Here is a 25,819-nt window from a genome sequence, read left to right on the forward strand (position 1 = left end):
ACTCCGGGCCAGTTTGAGCAACCCCTCGAGAAGTTGCAGTGCATGGCAGTCACCATGAAGAAAATATGCCCCCCACCCCCCCAGAGCTGTTGTGTTCTTCAAACACGACTGGCAGGCATTGTTGGAGGGTTGAGCAGCCCTCTCATACCCATGGCCATTTTAGGATAAAATCCGCCCATGATGGGCTGTTCTTCCGTGCGAACCAGATCTCTGGAGGAAAAGAAGCCAAAGTGGTGGCTTCTGTTATTTCACGAGGTCATGCAAGCTTTTGAGTGGTGTCAAGCTCTTCATCTGAAGGAAAGCCAAAAGATTTTCCCAACTTCTGCAGCTGCTAATCTCCCTGTTTCATCTTCCCTGTGGTCGTGTGTGAGAATCATAGAACAGTTGGAAGGGGTCCAGCAGGCCAGCATGTCCAGCCGCCAGGTCAGTGCAGGTCTTGAGTCTCCCATCCAGATGTCAGCCTGGCCCAGCCCTGTCCAGCTTCCGAGATTAGGCAGGATTAGGCACTTCAGGCTGTATGGAAGCTCGGAGCAGCATGGGTGCCAGGGTGCACCTCAGTTCTGTACAGGCAGAAGGCTGCAGACGCCTGCTGGAGGCTTCTGTTCCACTTGACTCACTCTGCCCAGAATGAGCCCTGCAGTTGTGCCCTTGGCATGCTCCGCACCAGCTGCCTTGCTGTGGGTCACAGTGTGGGGTGGACGGACCTGTCTTCTTGCTATGCATGGCGGTAGTCTGGCCTGTGATGTGGGTCCTCCTCTCTTGCGTGTGACAGACGGCCTCCATCCTGACTACCATCGGGGTCTTGGAAGAGCCACTAGGGAACGCCCGTCTTCATGGAGCCCGCCTGATAGCTGCCCTTCTCCACACCAACACACCCAGTATTAACCAGGAGCTCTGCCGGCTGAACACGATCGACTTGCTGCTGGTGAGTGGAGCAGGGGGCGCTTCTTCACAGTGCGCATCTTTAAACTGTGGAACTCACTGCCACAAGAAAATGGTGAGAGCCACCAACCTGGATGGCTTTTAAAGGAGACAGACAGATCCATGGAGGAGAGACTGTGTGACCTCTGCGAGCAGAGGCAGCGTGCCGCGTGCTTCAGTGCAGAGCAGCGCTCGTACTCGTCCCGCTGGGTGGCTGATTTATCCCTGTGTGAGTGGACAGCTGGCCCGGATGAGCCAGGCGTGGCTGTTCTTGCCTTCTGGTGAACAGCGAGCAAGCAAGCGAGGGGGTTGCTCGCCGCGTGCAGCCAAAGCCAAAGCAAGCCCGTGTGCCCTTTGGTGTTCCTGGAATCGCTCCTGCGGGAAGGGTTGGCTCCTGCTTGCTCGTCTTCCTGGATAGTTTTTACAGAAAATCCAGGCAGAGGGAAACAATCCTTTACCCCGAAAGGACCAATCAAGTCTTGAGCAAACACTGTTTTCCTCCCACTTTTGTTTCAGGACCTGTTTTTTCAATATACTTGGAATAATTTCTTGCATTTCCAAGTGGAATTATGCATTGCAGCCATCCTGGCACCTTCTGTAAATGAACCGAAATTTGCTCCAAGTGACATGGAAAATAAGGAGGGAGCAGCCAGAGACTTGTCATCCGAAAACTCTGACGCACAAGAGAAAGACCGCTCCGAGAACCCCATGGTGACCCACGTAAGGCCGTTCTGTTGAGTGGGAACATGGATGGGGCTTTAGCAGAAGGGAAAGTCGCCTGCTCTTGGGCCCTCGGGAAAGCGCATAGCATGCCAGGAAGAGCCTCTCCGGGGGCTGGTCTGCCCCTTTCGCCACATCCCGGCGAAGGCCAAGGGGGACCTCTTTAAAACGCGAATAGAATGTCTCGGGTCCCCTCCTGTGCCTTGGGCTTGTCTCCCTCTGTCTTCAGCCTGTTCCTTCCCGTTCCCCCTGCCGGGGCAGCTGAAAGCAGGTGTTCCACTGGCTGCTTTGCAGTTGCCGCAGAGTGTACCCCTGTGGCCCACGCCGGGTGGGGTGGCCCCCCATCACCTTTGCACTGTTTGATCCCAGACTGAGCCCAGATCCGCACTAACAATGTGCCAGCTTTTTAGGTAGGATGATTATCACAGTGAGGCGAAGTAGCCGTTTTAAGAGTCTGATGCTGGAATCCAGTGCCAGGTCACAATACATTCATTGTCCAGAAATGTCAAGGTGGTCACATGCCCAAGAAACGTGGGGCACTGACCTGTGCCCAGGTTTGGATGCCGCACTGTGAGAGGCAAATTGGAGCCAGTTCATAGCAGAGAGAGGAAGATGGTGAGGGTTTGGAAAGCCAGGCCTTTGGGGAAAGTCGGAAGGCCCTGGGCGTGCAGAGCATGGAGAAGAGAGCCAGAGCGGGGAGTTGCGTGGCAGCAATTCTCTAGAGGCCAAGTCCCAGGAAAAGGGCCATAGAAGGAGCAGGTGTAGCTTTCAGGAGAGGCAGGTTTTCGTTAGGCACGAGGGGAAACGTCTGTCCTGCTGGAGAGCGTCGGGTGGAGGCTGGTCAGGCAGTTCTGGGGTTGCTCCCGCTTTGGCTTTCCTGCTTCCCGAGGAGCTGAACTCGATGGCCTCGGTGCCGCTGCGGAGGGGTGCTTTCTTAACGTGCGCTCGGCTGCGTCTCCCTCGCGAGCAAATGAGGAGGAGTGCCCCGGTGATCTCTGCAGTGCCTGAGTTAGCCGTAGAGCTGCAGAGCGAGGACACGGTGGGGAGGAAGTGGCACCACGCAGGAGGGGATTTGCTGGCCTTCCTTCCCCGCACCTCGGGTGCTTTCCCCGCAGCCAGGATCCAGCAGACGGAGGGGCAAGGGCTCAGTTTTGGTCTCCGCCGAGTCCTTGCGCGCTTCCCAGGATGCTTGCTGCTCCCGGGCGGGCTCCTCCCCGCTTGGCCTGGCTGCCAGGCTCCTCCGAGGGCCATGGGCGGTGGCGGCATGCCAGCTCAGCAGGTGCCGGGGTCATGGTGGCAAGGATGCCGGCCAGCTCTTCGGTAGCATTGGGTTTCAGTGGCATCAGGTTTGAGCAGAGATGCCTGGGGGCTGGGATGGGGGTCCGTGTTGATGCTTGGGCCTTGCCACCATTTGTGTGTGCGTGTGTGTCTAGGCACACGTCCGTCCAGGTAGCTGCTGGAAGCTGGAAACCCGAGAGCTGTCCTCTAACCACTGGGCTTTATTGTCAATCTGGCCCTGATGTGCTTGTCCTCTCTTCCTCTTCCAGCTGTTCCAGAAGTGCTGCCTGGTGCAAAGGATCCTGGATGCCTGGGAAGCCAATGACAAAATACAGTAAGGCTGCCAACCCGTGTGCAGTGGCCCTCCGCACGCTGGGCCCCCCTCATGTCCACGGCTTGTGCATGGAGGCCTGTGGCTCAGCTAGGTCCCCGTGCCAAGGTACAAGTGGACTCCGGCATGTCTGTAGCCCAGAAGTGGCTGCTCCAGCCAGGGGTGGCCTTCCCCAGCCAAGCTCTCTCAGGCAGGTGTTCCTCCTGGGGCCACCTGCTCAGAGCCACCTTTCTCCCTCGGGTGCTTGGGGTGTCCTGAGGGCTCTCTGTCCCTGCTGGCCTGGTGGATGTGGGAGGGAGGAGTTTGGGAGGGGGAAAAGAGGAGGGGGAGGGCGTGACGAGAGGAGGAGGGTCACGAGGGCAGGGAAGGCTGCTCAGCCTCGGGAAGTGTGGATTTGGACTGCTCACACAAAAAGGATCGTGCGCTCCTTGTTGCGGGTGGGTGGCTGTGGAGGCTTGAGTCGGGAAGCAGGAACAGTGCAGCTACTTCACTCCCTTTCCGCCATGAGGCTCGTGGATCCTGACAGCTTCCCGACAGCCCTCGGTTTCCCGATGATCGGGTAGCTTGCATGGCAGAGGGAGCTGTGCTGGAATCTCCAGGAGCAGAGAGGGCCCCCTGACCCCCCTCGGCCCACGGTCTGCCCGGCGCAGCACTGCCTCCCCTACGCACAGCGGCTCCCCGCGGTTCTGGGCGAGTCTTTCGCAGCCACAAAGGCTTCAGCCTGGCCCTGCCTGTGAGCACGGCCGGGGCTCCCCGGAGACGTTCAGCCTTCCCCGTGTGAAAATGGCCCGAGTGGCAGCCAGCCCACCTGCGGTGCTTCACTGCACCTGGAGGGATCATGCCCGCTGCTCTGGGCTCCTTGGAGGACGAAGGCAGAGCATGCCTGTAGCGGGGAGTGGCCTCTCCTGCCTCGAAGCCAGTGAGCCTCGTGGTGCAATGGATCCTGGCGGCTTCCTGCCGCCGGGTTGGTGCTCTGGCGTAACCCTTCTCGGACTCTCTCACGCACACCTGCTCCTCTCCGTCCTCTTTCAGGGCAGGAGGAGGAATGAGGCGAGGCAACATGGGCCACCTCACGCGGATCGCCAACACGGTCGCACAAAACATGGAGAAGGGCCCTGTGCAGACCCAGATCGGCTCGTTTATTAAAGGTAGGGGAGCTGGGATGAAGGGGGCGGGGGCCACGCGGAGGGGGGCGGTCGCGGTGGGGTTGCTGGGAGCCCAGCCCCTTCCCTCGCAGAGCTTTGCTGTGCACAGGCCCTGGGCCGGGTGGAGCTATGGTAGGCTGCGGGTCGGACTGAGCAGGGGTTCTGGGGCCGCTCCCCTCCCTCAGCTTCGCGTTCACACTTAGCGCTGCGCTTGGATCAGATTCAAGTTGTCGGGACAAGTGTTGCCGCCTTATCCCGGACTGGAACGCCTTTCAAGTATGTGCTCCCAGTGTTGCTGGGCTTGGCCTCTGTGGCTCAGGGCCAGCACAGGTAAGGGCTGCCTGCTTGGCTCCTTCATGAGGCTGGCGGGATGCCGAGATCTTCTCTGGGTGCCCTGCTGTGGCTTCCTGCTCCGGGAGGAGAGGCCAGGTGGGGAGCGAGGGCAGAGCCTTCTTGGCGGTGGCTCCCCGTTCCTGAAGCCTTGCCCTACCCCAGTGTTTACCACCTTCTTCGTCATGGCCTCTGTGCTTCACACATATGGGTGCTGCGCCTGCGCAGTGCCTTTGGCCGGAATATTACAAGCTAACGGTTTATTTTGGCGGGAAAGCTCCGCTCCCCCTCCCCCACAGCCTAGAAAGAGCAGAGCGTCCGCCATTTTGTTCAGTCTTTGCGGCCGCCTTTCACTGTGCCTCGTGCCGCTTTCGACTATCGCTTTGATTGTTACTTGTAGCCTATTTTTCCTCTTCTTATTGTTAACTCCCAGTTTTTATATCCCTGATAGTTCTTGTTAGCTCTAGTTATTTCTACAGTTCTATCGTTCTACCTTCTTACTTCTTCTAAAAAAAAAAAAAAAAAAACCCAAAAATATATTCTTACCCCCTGCACTGTCTCCTTCTTTTCCTCTTCTTGCGATGGTGCAGCAAGCGGCTTTCCGCAAATGTGCGGAATGCGGGTCGAAGATGTCACCATCTGACCCGCACGACCCATGCCTCCTCTGCTTGTGGGAGGGGCATAGGACCGACAAGTGCTCCCATTGCCTGGCCTTCTCCAAGCGGGCCAGGAAAAATCGGGAGAACCGCCTCCAGAGGCTCCTGTGGGATCGGGCTCTTAGGCAGTCCGACCCACTCGTCGCCGCTCCGAAGCCTGGCCTGGCTACGGTGGTCCCGCCCTCGCGCCCGTCAGCCGAGGGTGCCTCTACTTTGAGGGCCCCACCAGCTTCTCCCAAAAAGAAACGTGAGAAGCGCGAGCACGCCGATGCCGACAAATCGGCTGAGAAGGCCAGGACAGAGAAGCCTCCTAAACCGGCCCAGAAGTTGAGGGATCCGGACCGGCCCCGACACCGCATCTCGGGTTCGACGACAGCGTCGGTACCGGCACTGACCACCGTACCAACTCCACCCGAGCCGGTACTCCAGGCAGCCATGAGGGTCACCCCTCAAGGGTCTCCCCATCATGTGGCTGACCTCCCTGCTGAGCCGCTTCCTTCTCTCCAGCAGGGGTCAATCTCTGACGGGGAAATTCAAGACTCCCCCCCCCCAGGGCTGGGTCACCAACGCCCATGGCCATGGCCATACTGGAGGCGGATGTGGTTGAATCCCCGCCCAGGGCCTGCCAGAGTCGCTCCAGGGGGCAGCGATCCGAGCGATTCGAGGACTGGTGTTGCTCCTACTACCCATCTTGGGGCGAGCCATACTCGACCGGGTACTATCCCACGCCGAGGGATCGGTCCCCACCACGCTCTCGCGATCACCCACTGCCGCTGGATCCGAGGCACACATCCCCGGTTCCCCGGGAGGAAAGCAGCTGGTCCGTCTCGCCAGTGGAGTCCTCTTCTTCGGCCCCCCCCATTACGGCGCGGACTCCGATGACTTGGACGTCGATTCCACCTCTCCCGATGTCACGGTGACCTCCCAGGGTCCTGCATCACGTGATGAGTCGCACCTCTCTTTTGCGGAGCTGATGTCCAGGCTCGTCCAGTCCCTGGGCATCGACGCCGTCCAGCGCCCAGGACCGTCTACGGATAAAATCTATGACGTCGTCCACGGGGAGCAGTCCACCTCCATCGTCCTGCCCCTGATCACCACCCTCCAGCAGGCGATGATGCAGCCCTGGGACTTGCCCTCTCACCCTCAACCAACATCGCGGAGGTACGAAGCCATGTACCGGGTTCGGGAGGAGGACATACCATTCCTCCTCCGACACGCCATGCCGAACTCGGTCGTGGTGGAGTCCTCCCAGGGTAGAGAGGCAAGGGGCCACACCGCCCCGCGAGACAAGGAGGGCCGCAAGATCGACTCCCTGGCCAGGAGGGTCTACGCAGCTTCAGACTTGGGGCAGCGTAGCTCAAACTACGAGGCGACGTTGGCGAGATACCAGTATTTTATAATGCAATGCCTCCACAACGTCGTCTTGGCCCTCCCAAACCAACAAGGCGAATTGGCCAAAGTCTTGATCAAGGAGGCGATGCATGTCGCGGTGCAACAATTGTCCACAGCCAATTGGAAACAGCACCAAGGGCCTTGGTCGGTGCCGTTTCTCTTCACAGGCATGCGTGGCTGAGGAGTGCCAACTTTCCCAAAGAGATCAAGCGGCGTATCGAGGAAATGCCTTTTGAAGGGTCCAGGCTTTTCCATTCGAAAACGGACCATAAACTCAAAAAACTTCATGAGTCCTGCATGACGGCCCGACGAATGGAGCTCCAGTTGCTACCGAGGCGTAAGTGGCCATGGACCCATCCGCCCTACAGACAGCCTTATCATTCCAGGCAACAGCCTCAGCACAGGCAGCAGCAACAACAGCAATGCCGCTGATAACAGCCCCAGCAACGCTACCAGCAGGGCCGCCACCGATATGACAACAGGGGGCAGCGTTGACGGGACTGGCGAACCATTCCTCTACCCTATCCTATACCCACCCCCCTCTCATCTGGGGACCGGCTGCGAAGCCGACTCCCCATTTGGGAGTCCATCACATCTGATGGATAGGTATTATCTATCATACAGCACGGCTATAGGATGGAATTCGATACCGTTCCTCCATCAAGTCCGATTCGGTTTACATCTTGCTCACCAGTACTGCTCAATGAAATACAACAACTTCTTCGTAAAGGAGCGATTCGTCAACTAACTCAATATGACGGACTTCACGGATTCTATTCTAGATACTTTACAGTTCCCAAACGGGACGGTGGCCTACGTCCAATTTTAGACTGACGTAGTCTGAATCGATTCATCGTGACGAGGAAGTTTCGAATGACCACCCTCCAAAATATTTTGCCGCTGCTTAGGAAAGAGGATTGGTTCACCTCACTGGACTTGAAGGATGCCTATTTTCATATTGCAATCCATCCCAAATATAGGCGTTTCCTTCGCTTTGCTGTTGCCTCCAATTTCTACAAATTCATGGTTTTACCCTTCGGTTTGGCCACCGCTCCGAGATTGTTTACTAAATGCATGGCCCCTGTCTGCGCTTACCTACGCCTCCAGGGCATACAAGTTTATCCTTACCTTGATGACTGGCTCCTGGTCTCCAGGTCCAGGGAAGCGCTTCTCACTTCTATCCATATTACCTGTGCCTTATTGGACAACCTAGGCCTTTGCATTAATACTGAGAAATCTTCTCTCCTTCCGGTACAGAAGCTTACGTTCATCGGAGCCCACTTGGATTCGACGTTGGAAAAGGCGTTCCTCCCTCGGGACGGACAACTGACTCTCGCTTGCCTTGTTCATCGAATGCGACGAGACAGATTGGTTCCGGCGAAGTCCATCCAGAGGCTTCTAGGACATATGGCTTCCACCGTTGCGGTGGTGCCACACGCCAGACTGCGACTCCGTCCTTCGCAGCTATTTTTCAACAAAGTGTTCCACCCACAGAGAGATCCACCGTTGAAACTCCTTCGAGTCCCATTCTCGGTGCTCCATTCCCTACTATGGTGGTCGGTCCCGGCCAATCTGACTGTTGGGGTCCCCTTCAGTCCCCAAGGCCCATCGATAACAGTCGGTACCAACGCGTCTCTTCTAGGTTGGGGAGCGGTATGCTCCAGCCTGTATACTCAGGGCACGTGGACTCATCAGGAATCTATGAATCATATCAACTTCCTAGAATTGTTGGCCGTATTCAAAGCTCTATGCTCTTTCGAAGATGTTCTTCAACATCGGGTTGTTCAGATAACGTCGGACAACATAGCCACCATTTTTTATCTGAACAAGCAAGGTGGGACGAAGTCTCCGACCCTGGCCAGACTTTCTGTGCAGATCTGGGACTGGTGCATTTTGAGAGACATTACGATAATAGCAGTCCATCTGGCCGGTATGGACAACGTGGAAGCAGACCTTCTCAGCAGGTGCATGCTCATCTCTCACGAATGGGAACTGGACCCCCAGACATGCGACGACCTTTTCCATCGCTGGGGGTTTCCTGACGTGGACTTGTTTGCCACCCAACAGAACAAAGTGTGTGCGACTTTCTGTTCGAGAGTGGGAATCGGGTACAGAGCCCTAGGGGACGCCTTCATGATTCCATGGAACAACCTGAATTTCTACGCCTTCCCACCGATTCCGCTGGTGATGAAAGTCGTAGCGAAGATTGTTTGCGATCGGGCCACAGGGATACTAATTACTCCTTGGTGGCCACGCCAACCTTGGTTTCCCACACTGCTGGACATTTCTCACGGGGAATACCTACATCTTCCACCGCTCCCGTACCTGATAACCCAGCAAGACGGTGCACTTCGCCACCCATATATATTATCGTTGAAACTAACAGCATGGCGAATCCAATAGCTGACTTCATTATGTCTATACCAACCACTACTTCAAGTGGTTCGAGTCCTACCTTTGAATCCGCTACTGTCCTCGTTAGGTCTACACCGACGACTGCTTTAAATGGTCCGAATCCTACTTTCGAATCCACTACAGTTGCAAGCTTCCAATCCGCTGGGGACAGCGCTGCTCCAGCACTGTCGGATCCGACTGTTGTGCCATCGACTCCGACAACCTTTCATCTGGACATTCAATACATATTGGACTCTGCTTTAAAGCCTTCTACACAGAAGTCTTACGAAGCTAAATGGAAGTGTTTCTCTACCTTTGCTGACTCTCATTCATTCTCTCCATTTACATCATCGATACCTCAGATTCTTCAGTTCATCTTAGAACTACACCGCTCTGGACTGAAACCATCTTCGATTAAAGTATATACGGCGGCCGTCGCCTATCATCGTGGTATGGTGGACGGCTCGTCTGTTTTCTCCCAACCTCCTATTAAAAGGTTTCTGAAGGGACTTTGTAATCTGAACCCGTCGATCAGACCAATAATGCCCACCTGGAGTCTCTCTGTTGTTCTGCAAGCGCTTACGAGAGCTCCTTTCGAACTGTTGGCAACAGTCGACTTACATCTTGTCACATGGAAAACAGCATTCCTAGTTGCGGTTACCTCGGCCCGGAGGGCCAGCGAGCTCTGCGCTCTACGTGTAGACCCACCATATCTCAGTTTTCATAGAGAAAAGGTTGTCCTGCGGCTCGATCCATCTTTTCTGCCTAAGGTGTCCACACCTTTTCACATGGGACAAGATATTATTTTACCTGCCTTTTTTCCGGCTCCGTCTACTCCATTAGAAAGGTCACTACATTCACTTGACGTTCGGCGCTGTTTAGCCTTCTATAGATCCAGGACTGAGTCTATTCGATGTTCACATAGACTTTTCGTTAAATATGCTACCAGGGACCAAGGCACCCCTGTTACTCCGCAGAGACTTTCTAAGTGGATAGTTCATACCATCACTTTGTCTTACCAACTGGCTAACATCGACTTGCCCACAACCCCTCGAGGCCATTCGACTAGGGCTGTGGCTGCCTCATCTACCTTCGCATCGGGAATACCGACTGACGATGTATGTAGAGCTGCTACTTGGGCGAACCCTTGCACTTTCCCCAAACATTACCGCTTAGACGTCCGTGCTCGACAGGAATGTTCCTTCGGCAGAGCCGTTCTTTCATCTGTTCTTCGTTGAGGACATCTCCCCTCCTCCATTATGGTAAGCTTGTTAATCTACCCATATGTGTGATGCACAGAGGCCACGACGAAGAAAAGCAGGTTGCTTACCTGTAACTGATGTTCTTCGAGTGGCCATCTGTGCAGTCACACAACCTACCCGCCGGCCCCACTCGGTGTTGGTGAGTGGACCTTTGTCGTTATCGAATGTTATCATTATTTCTTGGTACCGATATTGTTCATTGTTCTCTTGGTACCGATACTGTTCACGGTAGAACTCATTTTAGAAATCATTTTTTTCCACATGGGGGCATCTGTTTGGTCGTCAAAGACTGAACAAAATGGCGGACGCTCCGCTCTTTATAGGCTGTGGGGGAGGGGGAGCGGAGCTTTCCCGCCAAAATAAACCGTTAGCTTGTAATCTTCCGGCCAAAGGCACTGCGCAGGCGCAGCACCCATATGTGTGCCTGCTCGAAGAAGAACTCGAAGAACATCAGTTACAGGTCAGCAACCTGCTTTTTCCAGTGCCAGGCAAACTTTGGTTTTGCCCCAGTCTGCTTAGGTACTGCTTTAAGAAAAGGATTAAATCAGCTCGGCCTCGTTTTCACACTGCTGTGTCTCCCAGGCGGTACCTGTGGGCTTGTATCTGCCCGTAGGAAACCACCTGGGTGCCCACCGGCCTCCTTCCTCCTCCGGATTTTCTTTTCATCCCATTTCTTGAAGTGGCAGCCTGGCGTCCTGCAAAGCGTCCTGCTGCCTTCCAGCATCATCCTTCCTCTGGCTTCCTGCGTGGGAGCCTAGGATGCCCCTCTCTCTCATGCTTGGGGTTGCAGGCGACGGGGACGGATGTTTCGGGACCTGCCATGACCACTCTGGCAGCCATTCTAGGAGAGCAGCGTGAAACTTTCTCCGAATTTTAGGTGTGTCCCCTGACTCAAACAGTTTGGGAACAATCCATGTATTTTTTCTTGATCGCCAAAACATTCCTGCGTCTCGCTAAGCAGCCTGCTGGATGGATGTGCGACAAAGTTGCTTGGCGTTCAGCCTCAGCCAGGGCCACATATTTTTCTGCCTTGCATCCCCTCACCTCCTGCTGATGTCTCTGTCACCGCCCTGCCCTTGGAGTGACGCGCGGCAGCCTCTGCTTTGCCGGTGCTTGTTTCCTCTCCTCTGCAGGAGCCAATGTGGGGGGGGGGGGCTTCCCTTCCGACTAGGCTGACATGTGAGTCCCTCTGGGCCTCCTGCAGCAGGCTCCCTCCCCTGGGGTGGGCTCAGTCCTTGTCCCTGTGGCCTGCACCGAAGCGCTTTGGTCTGCTCGTTCTCTGCAGGGCTTCCTGAGGATTGCCGAGGGCGGTGGGAGAGCTTTGTGGAGGAGACCCTGACAGAGGCCAACCGACGAAATACTGTGGACTTGGTGAGCTGCCTGTGGGCTTCCTTCCAGCCTCCAGCCATCTCTGGGGGTGGGGACTTCCTGAGGAACTTCCTGGCATGCGTGACACTTCCTTCCCAAGGGAGCCTGGGAGAACCAGGTGGGGCAGGTTGCTCACATGCGCGTCGTCCTTCCTTTTCAGGTGAGTACCCACCACCTGCACTCCTCCAGTGAGGACGAAGACGCCGAGGCCGCCTTTCCCACGGAGCTCTCTCTCCAGCAGGTAGCCTCTTGGTTGGCCTCCACGGGGCGTCCCCTTGGTCTGGCGGAGGATGCGTTGGGCGGCAGCGGCTGCTGAGGGGGGATGGGGAAGCCGGTTGGGGGTGGCTGGGCAGACTCACTTGGTGGGCCTGCCCGGGAGGGTCACAGGGGCATTGCCCCACCTCTTCATGCAGCCAGTGTGGGGTGGCTTCGGCAGGAGGGGCCTCAGTGTGAGGTGGGGCTTTTGCACAGACATTTGTGTGGTGACGAAGTGACGGTGACTTGGAGGAGCCCGTGTGATCTCAGGAAGGTCCCGCCGTGTGAGCTGCGGGCTGCAGTGTGGGAGAGTCCCATGGGGGTTCTCCTTCTGCAGCATGTGTGAGGTGCTTCTCTGAGCCAGCTGGCCGTGCCGCAGGGATCACTGCACCAAGGGCAAAGGCAGAGCTTCCTGTGAGCTTGGTGGCATGTGTCCACAAAGGTTGGGATTCTGCCCGCAGGAGATGGCCCGGGACGTTCCATGGCAGGAGACCCTTCTCCACTGAGGAGCACAGCGAGCCGCTGCTAGTCAGCGCGATATGGGCCAGCTCGCCAAAGGCGTCTTCCTGGCAATCCACTTGCATTTTACGTATTCATAGACTGTCCTTTGAGGCTCTGCGGCCCTCGCAGGGCAGCTCATGCAGGCAAAGTGACGATCATGGAAGGAATTAAGAATGGGCACACACTACGAATTCGCAATAAGGTCCAGCTTCAAGCCTTCCTCCAGCAGTTTTTAGCTCACAGCAACATTTAAAGTGGCTGTTTAGAAGCAATCAGCTTTGAATCGGCCAGAGAGTTTGCATGCGAGGCCCTTTGCTCCGGCCCTGCAGCTTCTGAGAGCTTCTGAGTTCATTACATGGCTACTCATTGGAGCCATTCGAAGGGTTGACTTGGCTCAGGGTCCCCGTTCTTTGTAGAACTGCAAGTACCCCCATTAACTCGATTTGGCGTTCTGATCAAATTCCTGCTCCAGGTCTGGCTGCCTTCTGGAGCGTAGAGGGCCACGCTGGAAGGCAGGGCCTGTCCTGCTCTGGCCCCCGGCTCCTGAAGACTTCCCCCCTTGAGGTGTGCCTGATACCATTGTTGTGGCACCAAAACAGCATTGTTTTGCTTTGAACACCTCTGCCCGAGTCTTTTCCTGTGGTGTGAAGTGGTGGCTTTTTGCTGATAACCTGCTCTGCTGTGTGCTGCTTTGCTATGATTTTATCCCTTACTGTTCTGATTACGTAAGCAGTTTGGACAGCGTGTGCACCCCTCGCCTATTGGTGGAGGTGGAGGAGTGCACCCCGCTTTCTGACTGGAGTTGTGTGTCCGTTTGGGAGGGAGTGCTCGCGCCCCGCGAGTCCCACTGAGAGCTGTGCTCAAGGCTTCCGGGCCAGGCCGCGTGGCGCTCTTGGGGGCAGCTGGGCCGGGTGGCGCTCTGGCAGCCCGAGGACTCTGGAGTGGCAGCAGTTCTTCCGCTCGCAGGCCTTCTCGGAGTACCAGATCCAGCAGATGACTGCCAACTTTGTGGATCAGTTTGGCTTCAGTGACGAAGAGTTTGCTGGCCAGGATGACAGTATCAAGTGAGTCTCCCCTCGACCTCCAGCCCAGATCTACTACCTCATCCAGGAGAGGGAAAAGGAGGCAGGCAGGGCCTGGCTCAGCACCAGGAGCCTCTCGGTGCGGACGGGAGGCCCTGCAATCAGGTGCAGGCTCTGCTGAGGGCAGGGGCAGTGCTGGCAGGCCAGAGGCTGCGAACAGTGGGCAGATCCTGCCACATAACATTCCTGGGAGGGAGGGGGGGCCCACGTGGCCTGCCTTGCATGCCTTGAAGAAAGGATCCAGCGGCGGAAGATGGTCCTGGCCGCAGCTTGGGAGGGAGCTGCTAGACCAGCGCCTCTCTTCGCCCCCTCTGCCTGCCTGCCTGCCTTCCCACCCGCCCATCCTGCCTCCGGAGAGCATTCCAAGGCCCTTCAACCCTGACCTTCCCCCCGGCTCCCCCAGCCTGAGTGCCCCCATAAGCTAACGGCTGGGCTAGTTGGCAGGGGATGATGGGAGCTGCAGTCAGCTTATCCGCAGGTACCGTGCTGGGGAAGGCAGACTTACAAGCTTCGTTCTGTCCTCTGCAGCGCACCTTTTGACCGAATTGCAGACATCAGCTTCAACATAGATGCCGACGATGACAGTGTAAGTGGTGGTGCTGCGTGCGCATTGGAACCTCAGGGCCACAAATATAGTCCCAGGGGCAGCCGGAGCTGTGATCCTGACAGCCAGTGAGAGGCCCTCCCATGCGGGCCGCCTTGGATTGTGACGCGTGTCTCAGAAGCCCACAGCTCCTCAGGGCAGCCGGGAACGCCACAGTTCTGCTTACGGGCTGCCCTCCTCCGCCCAGCGTGGCAAGTGCCGGCGAGGGGCTTCTCCAGGCACACCTGGGCGCTCATTCTTCGTGTCATGCGCCAAAACCTGTGCAGTGATCTTCCTCTTTAGGACAGGAAGTGGGAAGGCCCAGCCCCAGCAGGGAGACGAAACCGCGGTCGGCTCCTGAGCTCACCCCGAATGTGTGGGTCCCTGGCTGAGCCTTTTGGAACCCGCTGACCAGCACTGCTTGGCGGTTTCTTGGAGACTTTCCAGATGAAATGCCAGATCATGAAGGAACTGGGTGAAGCCGTTGGCCGTGATACAGAGCCCCCTCATTATCTGGCTCCACTGGGAGCAAGTACCATTTAGTCTCACTCTCTGCTTTCTGTTTTTTAATCAGTTAGTCTTCCTTAAGAGGGACCCCCCTTTTATTCAGGATTGCTAAGCTTGCTTGGGAGCCTTGGCTGAGGGAATTTGCCAGAAGCCTTTTGGACTTCCCAGTGAGCAGTGTCTACTGGAGGGTGGTTACTCGGAGAAGGGCCTTTTCAGCGGTGGCGCCCCGACTGTGGAGTTCGCTCCCCAGGAGGTTCCCCTGGCGCCGTCGCTCTATTCTTTTCAGCATCAGGTGGAGACCTTTTTATTTTCCTGCTATTTTAACAATTAATTGGTTTTATCCTTGTTTTTATCACTATTTTTAGATGCAGTGTGCTGTGCATTGTTATTGTTGTTGTGGATTTAGTCTTTGGCTTTTTGTTCTTTGTAAGCCGCCCAGAGCCTTTTTTAGTAACGGGACAGCATAGAAATAAATAAATAAATAAATAAATAAATAAAAAGATTTTTCTATATTTTTCAACTTCTACATTTGCTAACTCCTTTCTTTTAGTTTGTATTTCTACTAGGATTCTTGAGTCTCTCTTTTGAATATATTTCTTCTCTAATTGCTTTATTTCCCTTTCCAAATTTTCCATCTGTTTACTCTTCTTTCTTTTTTTATATAGATGTAACCTTGACATGTTTTCCTCTTAAAACCGCTTTCACTGTATCCCATACTAGACCTTCATCATCCTAGGCCTTCATCACTACCCTACCCTTTCCCAAGTTTCCTTTAATTCTTTCTCCATTTTATCTACTACACCCTTATATTGCAATGTATTGGTATCCATCCTCCATCTTTTACTTTCTGTATAATCACATTTAATTCTAAAATCCATATGTACGAAAGCACGATTCATCACCTTATCACCCAGTGTTCGATTTGTAAACTCTAACCAAACAAATCCTTAGATACAATATATAATCTATTCTGGAACAGTTTTTGTGAGCTGAGGAGCAGGAAGGAAATCTTTTTTCATTTCCATTTAATTCTCTCCACAAATCTTTCTATCCATTTTCATTTGCCATTTACTCAGAAATGTAATACTGTGCTGTTTTTCCTCTAATACGAGCTTTCTGGACCCTTGTTTTATGTGTTACCATGTTGAAAACTGCAGCCAATATTACATAACCTTTCTTTACAATTTCCAATGTCTTAAAGTCCTTTTTAGGAAAAAATACCTGATTTTCATTTGGGACATAAATATTAACTAATGTATAGTTTTCTTATTTCTTCGTATAAAATCAAATATATTCCTTTTTCATCTTTCTTTACCTCATTTACCATAATCTCAGCTTTCTTAGAGATAACAATGGCTACTTCCCTTGATTTTGAACTTCCAGTGGCTTTTGCATCAATATCTGACCATGTTTATTTAAAGTCCCTTTTCTGATGGGTCTCCTGTAAATATATAATACCCCTTTCCTTGAGTTATCATTGCTCCAGTTTGTTTCCTTTTAATCACACTCCCGAGACCGTCAGCGTTCTGAGATACTAAGCGCATAGCTTAAACATGCTTCTCTGTGGGTCCCCTGTGCACTGTGCTGCCGGCACTTGTCCGGACGGGCTAATGTGCACCGACCTTTGTTGCAGCCCAACACATCCCTGTTTGAGGCATGCTGCAGTGAGCGGATTCAGCAGTTTGGTGATAACGAGGAAGAGGAAGATATCTGGGAAGAAAAAGAGATCAGCTGTGCAGCCCAAGTCAAGGCCAGAACACGGTGAGGCACGGAGTCCACTTCGGGTGCTGGTCCGGCGACTGCCGCGAAGGCCTCCCGCCAGGGGAGGATGAGCTGCTGTGGTGAAGCCAAGCCGGGAAGGGCAGCCAGCCGCCGGCCGCCTTGGCGGACGTGTGCAAGAGGGCCGTCTCCCTGAGCCCTCAGGCCTGGCGGTTGTGCTGTGGCCGGCAGTGCTGGCTTCTGGCAGTTGATTGCTTCTGTGTGACGTACCGAATGTGAAGCGATACTTTCAAACCGACGGGGAAAGACTCTCCCCTCCCCACCCGGTCTTACCTGAGGGGAAAGCTGAGTGTAGCGGGAGCGTGTGCTGTTGGGAGCCACTTCCAAGGGTTCCCCTGGCCCGCCTTTCCTGCTCTGACCCGGGAATGGCCTGCAGGGAGAGGGGGCTGTGGCTTGGCTCCTGCGTGGCTGAGCCGGTCTGGGCACCATCACACTGGGCAATGTGGGTGTCCAGCGATCCCAAGCCCCCCTCCAGCCTTGGAGCGGGGGACGTGGTGGGGTGGGGTGGGTGCAGAGCTGCTCAGGTCAGCCCCCCCCCCGCCTCCAGCTGGCCACTTGCAGTCGCTGTGTGGCACGCTCTGGCAAAAGCTGGACCTGAAATGTATTCCTCCGTCACGTTCTGATCTGCCAAGTAATGAACGTCCTCCGGGTAGATTAGAAATAGCTAAGCAGCTAAAATGCTGTTGAACAGTTAAAAATACAACACACAATGTAAATAGTTAAGTGTGTATCATTCTATATGGTTGCAAAACAATGGACAGCACAAGAACTGGTGAGGCCGGCAGGCGAGTCCAGAGCGAGGCTTCTGCAGTGCCGGGGTGCAGGGTGTCTGTCTGAGGCCAGGAGGGAAGCTGTGCCGGCGTCCCGTGGGCTTCCTGGGGAATTCTGGTGGAGGCTCTCAGAGGAGTCGCTCTGCGGATAAGCGTGGGGCCCAGGCCGGGTCGAAGCAGCGCTCAAGTGGGATGAGGGGGCTGCCCTGCCTGCCTCTGTGGGGCCTCCTAGCTTTGCCGCTTCTCTGTTTCAGCTTCGGGGTGTCTCATACCTCTGAGGGTTCACCCAAAAGTGACCTGGAAAACGGAGACCCTGGGAGCAGTGTGGACTTGGGGGAAGAGGAAGCCCAGGAGGAGCTGGCGGAGCACTCTGACGACAGTGGCGGCCTTTCAGCGAGCCCGGGCGTGGAGTCCGCTCAAGGAGGTAGGAGCTTTCCACCGCCACCTAGACGAGGCCAGGTTTCGGGATCCCAGCCAGAGAGCAGCTGCTCTGCCAGCGCTGGTGCCACCCCTGGAGACATCGGGTTCCAGAAGGCTGGAGAGTTGGAGCGGAGCTCGGCTGCCTCATGCCGCCCACCCCGCACGAGGCACTCGGCTGCGAGTGAGCGAGCAAAGGAACAGAGCCGCATGCGGCGCTCGCCTTCGGCAGCAGTCCTAGAGTGCCTCCCCGTCATCCAGGCGGCATGCGGGAAGAGATGATGAAAGGAGATGGGCTGCCCAGTGGTTGGGGGGAACCGGGCAGGGCTCTGAGAGTGCTGCAAACAGGGACTCCTGGCCAGTCCCCTCTGTGGAAGGAGGCGGCTCTGACGGTGCCCAGAGCACCAGACTGACCAGGTGGCAGCAAAGGGGCCACCCTGGCCGGCTTTCAGCAGACAATGCAGCTCGGTGTGCTGCAGGCTTGTGACACAGGCACGGAGGGCCACCCCACCCTTCCAGGAATGCCCACAGGCCAGAGAGCACACAGGTGAGAAGGTAGAAATGCCGAAGAAGCACGGGAGCTGAGGCAGCCTTGCAGCCAGAGGGGTCTCCGGCTGACCAGCTGGCAGCAGGACAGGTTGCCGTGCTGGGGTCGTGGCAGTGGGGATCATGAGCTTAGCTTAGCTGGTGATACCAGGTCAAGCTCAGCCTGGGGTCAGCCCGGGGCCGCCATGTTGTCCATGCTCTGCAGGGACTGGGCTTCTTGGAGGGGGGCCTCTTGTGTTCCTCTCTCCCATGTGGGATGGGGTTATATTGAAAGCTGTCCGGCACGAGCCATGGGCCAGCCGCTGCTCCCTCCCCATGCCCCAGGCACAGGATGAGGCTGCTCAGAAGCCTTGGCGTCATCTCCTGTTCTGAATTCATGCGTGAGCAGCCTTCTGAGGCAGCCGCCAGAGGACTCCCTCCGTCCCTGCAGCTTGTCCACTCTCTCCTGCAGTGCAGGAGTTTTGCAGCCAGGCGAGGCAGTCGGGTCTTCCTCCTGCAACTCAGGCAGATACTTTCTCTGGCAACCTGGCTGCCTGTGGGCTGCTTGGGGGCCTGTAGCACCGGCTTGCCTTGGTGTCCCTTGCACCCTGTAGGCTCCGGATGGACGGCAGCATTTGAGCCCGTGAATGCCAAGCCCCCGGCCTCATGCGTGGCCATGGATGTCGGATCCAGTGTGTGGGACTCTGCAGTGCCAGACACAAAAACCCCCGAAGAGAGGGGCTGGGCCAAGTTCACTGACTTCCAGTCTTTCTGCTGGTAAGTGGGCTAGGGTGCCAGCCACAGAGGCCTGATGCCTGCTGGAACATGGGAGGCCAGGAGAGGTGTCTTGCGGGTGCAGCTCACGGGCCCCTCTGGACCATCGTTTCGCCTCTCTGTGCCTCGAGCGTCACCCTCTCCTGTGTCAATGGGAGTCTCCCTTCCTGTCTGTGTGCTTCTGCAGCCAACCTGGCTCTCTCTTCCCTTGGCCCTCAGCAGCAGCGCCTAGTGCCTGCTTAGAAGGTGCTTCTGGGGCCCTTTGCAGGAATGTGGCTTTTGGTTCTGGTCGCAAGAGAAAAACGCTCCCTCTTGTGACACTGAATGAGAGCCCGTACTGTGTGCCTTCCTGGGCATTTCTCTTGTCAAGGCCACCCTGCCCCGTCCCCACCCCAAGCGCCTCCCACTCCATGTGTGCTTGGTCCCGCTGGGGCTCTATGCAGCATGTCGCCTGCCCACTGCTGCTGCTGCAGCGGCTTCCACGCCACAGGGGCCTGAGTGTCTTTCTGGTTTCAGCTCTGACGTGGGCCCGAGGTGCAGTTCTCCCGTGGACACGGAGGGCAGCAACGATTCAGACGGAAAGGCCAAGCAGAGCCAAGGCAAAAGCTGTAAGTGGTCCTGGCACCGTTGGCCCAGGCAGAAAGAGAATGCTTGGCTGGGGGCGCTGGATGGTTTAGGATGGGCGGCTGGTTCTCCTCCTGACCCACGCACTCACACGCCTGGAGGCCAAATTATGGGCGGAGGGGGCACAGAGCGGCCAGAACCACCTTTTCACCTTGAAGGGCAGCCCCTGTGTCCTTCTCCCTGCCAGCAGTGCCAAGGGGAGTGGCTGCTCCCTCTGCCTGCTGCCTCCTCCCACCATCTGGAAAGGCAAGAGAGCTACCCAGGGGAAGTGGCACTTCTGGCGTTCTAGCTGGAAGCTTGGAAGGTGAAGCCAGATTTTTGAGAGACCGAGGTTCTCCATGGCTTGAGCGCTAAGAAGTAAAAGCTTAAATGCTTTTTTAAGAAGAGACTTTCTTTTAAAGTTCTTCAAACATAGGAAGGAAAACCAGAGCAAACAGGGCCTTTCAACGAAGGAGGTTTTAGCAGTGCTGGAGAAGTCAAGCACCAGAACAGACATGTGGCCCATGTGCTTTGCTCTGGGGCAGAAGCGGCCTGGCCTGGCCTGGCCTGTGCGGGGCTTTCTCCGGGGCAGAGGCCCCGCGGTGCCGGGGTAGCAGTGCTGGCGCTCACGTGCGTCACCTGAGCCTTTCCTGGCTTTTTAATGTTTCGGTTTCATTGTGAGTTATGTTGTTGTGCCCCACCTGCAGATGCTCCTGCCTTGAGGTGCTCCAGGAGTATCTTTTCATGAGTAGGAATATTTGCGCCGCCTGCGTTTGAGGCTGCTGCTTGGCAGGGCATAGCTGGGGATGGGGAGCTCCATGCATGGCAGCGCCTGCAGCCCAGGCCCGGGAGAGAACCTGTGGTCTTCAGGAGGGGGGTTGATGGCATGCAATTGTGGGGGGGGGGGGGCTATGCGTGTGCCTCACGAGCTGCTTCTCCCCGTACAGTTGGTGCTGCCTCCCCATGTGTGTGGAACGTCTGTGTAGCCCGGAAGGCACCTTTGGTAGCCTCAGACAGCAGTTCCTCTGGAGGGTCAGACAGCGAGGAAGAGGAGGAGAAGGCTGACGTTGTCACAGAAACCTTCAGCACAGGCGCAGGCCAGGAGACAGTCCAGCTGACCGTGGATGCCAAGAATGAGAAGGCTCTGTTTACCAGGTGCGAAAGGGGCCGGGGCCGGGCATCCAGCACCAGCCAGAGCAGGCCGGATCTCGTGGGGTGGCAGGGCAAGTGAGGGGTGGGACAGGTGGACCAAGAGGGTGCTGGAATGGGGGCGGGCTCCGCTCCCGTGGGGCCCGAGTGACGTCTTGCGGCGGCTTCCAGTAAGGACGGATCAGTCGAGGGGGCAGGCAGGAAGGCTGTTGGCACGCAGGGAGAGCGCCAGCCAGGTTCACCTCCTGCTGAAATCTGCTGGCTGGAGGGTGCCATCCGATGCACCGTACTCCGAGGAGAAGCGTCGCCCGTTTAAACGCGCATGCGCTCTCCCTCAACAGAGAGCTCACAGTGGCCAACAGGATAATTAAAACTGTGCACAATACAATTATAAATGAAAGATTAAAAACTGGAATAACAACATGGAGAGTAAAATCAGCTCCTGAACTCAGATTTATCAAACCCGCTTTCAGCAGGTTAAGAACGAGTCAGTGAAAATGTTCTGGCCCAAAGGATCCAATAGCAGGCCTGGGAAAGGTTTCTGAGAGGATATTTTGGTAGGGGCAATGGAAACCTTGGTCCAGGGAGGAGGGGGTTCAGGTGCCTCTCACACACCTCTCCCTACAAGAGCTCCCTGCCTCTTTTCTCAGGAATGCCCCGCGCACACACTCACACACACACACAGGCCGGAATGCTGGAGTGGCTCCTGCCCTGCACCTGGACAGCTGTCCCAGAGGGACGGTCTGGCTTGGAATCCTGCATTGAGCCAGGGCTGGACCCTCCGGCTCTCTGGCCCATCCAGATCGACTGCTTCATGATTCATCTGCTCCACGGCCATTTGGAGGTTCAGTGGGAAGTGGGATCGGGAAGGGGGAAACCCACAAGCATCGTTCTTGCTTTGATTACATGGCTGCAGATTTGGCTGGAGGGCTTTAAAAATTACCTTTCATTCATAAGACAAGGCATTATGTGGCATCCTCAAGATTTACAGGCACATGGAAGCATAAGCTGGTGCCAAGGGTGGAGGTGTTGCCACCCCCCCCCCCCCCGTGGCCTGCCCGAACGGCTGCGGGGACTAAGCTGTACCGGGGCTCATGCGGGCTTTGCTCCCCGTTGCTGTGCTTCTGTGGTGTGGTTGGTCTGTGGCTGCTGGAGAGCATCTTCCTGGATGGAGTTGTCCGGAAGCACCCAAGGCCTGCGCAGAGAGGAGTGTTGTGTCGCTCAGGACACTCGGGGTGGCTTTAGCTGGGAGCTGCACTTGCTCAAGGAGGGGTCCAGCATGTTCTCTTGCAGGCTTGTCCTGCCGTAGGTTATCCCCGAGCACCTGCCTGAGTTTGCGGCTCCCTGGCCTGGCAGACGTGATGCCTCCAGGTGTGGGTCGCTGTCCAGGCAGAAAGAGGAGATGGGCTCAGTTCCAGGGAGCCAGGCTTGTGGCGTGCTCCAGGCGGGAACTGGAAGCTGCAGGGGACACGGGGCTGTCCGAGGGCTCCTGCGGTGAGGCGGTGCATAGGGCCCACCGTGTTGTTGCGCGGAAGTGCTCGAAAGCAAACCTGCTGCGTGGCCTGCTCTGGGCTCACACAGATGAGCTGGGGGAAGAGCTTGGCGGAGTCCCTGGGGATATTCCGTGATGGTTGCCTGTCCGTGGGCCCCATTGTCCAGGGGCCCCTCCATCTGCTCATCGTCTTGTGTGGAGGACTGTGGGGCTCTGGGGCCCCGTCATCAGCGGCCTGGTCGCTATCGGTCTGTTCCTCGCCCACCTCACATCACAGCCATTCTGTTCTTCTTGTGCGCAGCGAATAAAGGATTGACCAGGGAGGATCCCCGGAGGGCGGAATTCACAGGCCGCGTTCTCTGCCGTGGAGCATCTTGCTTGGGCTGGGCTGGGCCGTAGCCAAGAACCGCTCTGAAAATCGCGCACACTCAGGTGTCATGGAGGGCAGTGCTGGCATGGGAGCACAGGCCCAGGAGCAGCAGCTTCCCGCCTGCCTTGGCCTGTGTGGAGCCGGTCGGCGTTCGGCGTGCGTTGCTCCCTGTTGCTGCTGCCCGGGGAAGGGAACAGGCGCCCCTCCAGGGCAGAAGGGCTCTGCTGTCGTGTTTACCTGCTTCACTGCAAGGCGATTCTTCCCGTCTCAGACAAGTTCCCACCTGCAGTGCCCAGGAAGATGGCTGTGCTGCTCACGGAAGCAGTGCAGGACCACAGTGGATAGTTGCCAGAATTTGGTGTCTCCTTTGACGCAGGAGGTAGCGTCCGAAGAGAATGGAGGATCTTCTGGCGTGATGGGAGGCAGGAGATGGCTTGTGGGTGCATAAAAGTGGTCTCACATCAGCGCTGTTTACTTTTGAGACAGGAGTTGGCACAGAACCTGCCGGGCATGTTTGAAAAGCAGGCAAGTGCTTTTTGTTGTGCCGGGCATCAGGGGAGCCCGCGGGCACTCTGCCACTTGCTCACATCCCATAGGGAGAGTTCTGTGCGGAAGCCCCTTCCATGCCATGTTGACTCTGGGCCGGCCTCCAGGGGGCAGCCCGGCCCATCCGCGGTGGTGCTTTCCCGTGGGCAGGGGCTCCTGTGCCCCGGGGCCTCCTGCGGGTAGGAGTGAGGGCCCTGCTCGGGCCAGGAGCATGCCAGGAGCGAGCTGCCCCCCGGCGGGTTTGTGCTTGAGATGGGGCTGGGCTGTCGGGCTGGTGCAGGCGTGCCGCGCACTCTCTCTGCTTTGTCCGGCTCCAGCCAGCAATCCTCTCCGGGAGAGGCCTCTCCCAGGGGCCGAGGCGGAGCTCTGGGACTGGGCCTGACCAAGGGGGCGGCTCCCTGACCCCCACCATGGCCTACGAGGTGCTTCAGAGGGAAGCCCACGAGCAGCACTGGCCTGCTTGGCAGCTTCCTGCCACATTCCTAGCAACCGGCTTTCCAGAGTTTGCTGCCTCCAGTCAAGGGGGAAGCCTCGCCGTCATGACTAGCAACCGCGACAGTCTCTTTCCCTCCCAGTCCAAGGTCTGAAGCTGGCCGGTGGAGGTGGAGGCATGCTCTGGGACCACCGCTTGGTGCTTGGTGATGGGGGAGGGGCATGCTCTGGGACCACCGCAAAGCGTGCAGTTGGGCTTTGCAGCAATGTTCATTTTCTCTCTCTTTCCCCCCCTCCCTCCCCCACCCCTCTCTTCCTCTGCCTCTCTCTGCATATTGCTCAGAATAATTAGACCTGCAGCTGGAGGGTACGTATACCAGCAACTCTGTAGGGTTCCAAACATCCACCTGACAATGAGTCTCTCCTCTGATCAGCTAAATTCTGGCTCATCCGACTAATCCAAGACTTGAAAAAGCTTTTTTCCTGCTGCCTGGTTAAATGTTTACACTGGAAGACCATTCTTGTGGGGAGGGAAAATGGGAGTGCAGCCATGGGCCTCCCTCTGTGTTTGGTCGGCCATGGCTTCTACCTCGTCAGGAGCTCTTTCCACAAGGAGGGACCTGTCCACAAGTGTGGGACCAGGAGGAGGGGAGAGCCCTCCTCGGGACGGCTGGTCCCTACCTCAGTTGCAGGCAGCTTCTAGCTCCCCGAAGACCCTCCACGCTCGGGCCTCACTGGCAGCCGATGCCTTTGCCCTGTGGGTGGACGGGAAAGCCCTTTAAAGAACGTGTTAAAACGCAAAGCAATCCGTGCCTCAGGAACCCTGGATGTGCTTCTTCTCTAATTGAAGGGTGAAGGACACTTGGGGGCGCAGCCCTGCCATTGCACCAGTGGGACCTTCAGGAAGTGCATGGCCCCACCGCTGACTGCCCCGGACATGGCGGTGCACTGCTCAGATCACACAATAAGTCTGTGGTTTCCCTGCGCACATGTGCCAGGAACACATGGCTCTCTCGTGGGTTCGGAGCGCATTCCTCTCACATTCGCGGCCAGAATGCGCTCGCTCAGTTTTGCGTTTGTCCTAAGCTCGGACAGCGCCGTGCTGCTGTCACAGCAACGTGGATTAATGGTGGCGCTGTCTTGTTCCTTGGCTTCTTTCTGAGAAAGTAGGGGGCACAGCGTCCACACCACACACTGAGAACGGGGCCGGGATGGTCACGTAACGTCACCTCCGTGGGGTGGGGGCTGTTGTGTCCGCGGTGTGACTTGCTTCCCCGCCTCGCTGCGTGCAGCGGTGGCCACACCATCCACCGGAAGCTGCAGCCATCCAGCTGGCTCACGCCACGGGCTGCTCCAAGCCACCCCCTCCCTGCCTCTTCACCCTCGTGGAGGGTTGTGTTGTGGGTCTCCCTGTGCGATGCCTCCTTGTTCAGCGGCACCAAGTCCCTTTTGCTGAAACAGCGCTTGAGTCAGGAGTGGGGAAGGACCCTTCCTGGGGAGTGGGGAGGGCAGGGGATGAGTGAGCAGCCAGTCTGAATTACCTCGCACATGGTGCTGGGCAGGAATACCGCCAGGCCTGTGAGCATCGCGCAGCCGTGCGGGAGAAGTTGGCCACGTCCTGCTGGGGGGGGGGGGGGCGTACTGTCCCAGTGGATGTTTAGAGCTTTGGAGAAGCGTTGCTTCCATGCTTGCCGGTGACTGACCCTGCATGGCATGCGATCCTCATCTCGCCCACACCGGCCCTCGCATGGAGCATGCAGCATGCGCCCCGTCAGTGCCTCCCGTTCCACATGCTTTCCAGAGGGCCCCTGGCAGGCGAGCCATGGACTGACGCTGCTGGAGGGAAGGCACCATCTAACAGGGCACCATGGCCTTGGAGTGGTGCTTGGCTTTCGCTCTCCATCCATAATCCCGAGTCGGGGCCGGGCATGAAAGCAGATGCTCCTCCAGAGTGGATCCAGTGCAGTTGCAGCTCAGCACGTTGTGGGTGAACGGGGACCTCTTTGTGGTGGGGGGGGGGGGCGTGAAGGGCAGCTGTCCTTTGGACGCAGGGAGACTGCTTTGCCATCAAGCTTCCCTTGAGGTCTGCTGAGCAGCCTTGGCTCCATGCAGAGAAACCCTGGCTTGGCTTGGCTTGGCTTGGCTTGGCTTGGCTTTCAGGCTCGGTCATTGCAAATGGTCGCCTAGTGCTTTGGGTCCAGGTTCCCTTTGTTTCTGCTTGTTTCTTGAACGAGGCT

The 25,819-nt window shown here is 56.8% G+C and overlaps 1 protein-coding gene across 3 annotated transcripts in view; it reads left to right on the forward strand.

Annotated features, from left to right (window-relative positions):
• Positions 1 to 25,819, forward strand: part of PPP6R2 (protein phosphatase 6 regulatory subunit 2) — a 59,325-nt gene that overhangs the window by 22,971 nt on the left and 10,535 nt on the right. Inside the window, exons 9-22 of one of the 3 annotated variants that reach the window (XM_044429744.1) lie at positions 773 to 925; positions 1,438 to 1,641; positions 3,189 to 3,253; positions 4,283 to 4,398; positions 11,715 to 11,800; positions 11,958 to 12,038; positions 13,520 to 13,617; positions 14,164 to 14,221; positions 16,359 to 16,486; positions 17,529 to 17,698; positions 18,831 to 18,993; positions 19,507 to 19,598; positions 20,541 to 20,748; positions 23,926 to 23,949. In XM_044429744.1, coding sequence (XP_044285679.1) covers positions 773 to 925; positions 1,438 to 1,641; positions 3,189 to 3,253; positions 4,283 to 4,398; positions 11,715 to 11,800; positions 11,958 to 12,038; positions 13,520 to 13,617; positions 14,164 to 14,221; positions 16,359 to 16,486; positions 17,529 to 17,698; positions 18,831 to 18,993; positions 19,507 to 19,598; positions 20,541 to 20,748; positions 23,926 to 23,949 — 1,646 coding nt within the window. The remainder of the gene's footprint in view (positions 1 to 772; positions 926 to 1,437; positions 1,642 to 3,188; positions 3,254 to 4,282; positions 4,399 to 11,714; positions 11,801 to 11,957; positions 12,039 to 13,519; positions 13,618 to 14,163; positions 14,222 to 16,358; positions 16,487 to 17,528; positions 17,699 to 18,830; positions 18,994 to 19,506; positions 19,599 to 20,540; positions 20,749 to 23,925; positions 23,950 to 25,819) is intronic. The other 2 variants (XM_044429751.1, XM_044429758.1) reach the window with 2 other exon arrangements.

Source organism: Varanus komodoensis, unplaced genomic scaffold (genome assembly GCF_004798865.1).
Source record: "Varanus komodoensis strain SLA01 unplaced genomic scaffold, ASM479886v1 scaffold1, whole genome shotgun sequence".
NCBI classification, from domain to species: domain Eukaryota; kingdom Metazoa; phylum Chordata; class Lepidosauria; order Squamata; family Varanidae; genus Varanus; species Varanus komodoensis.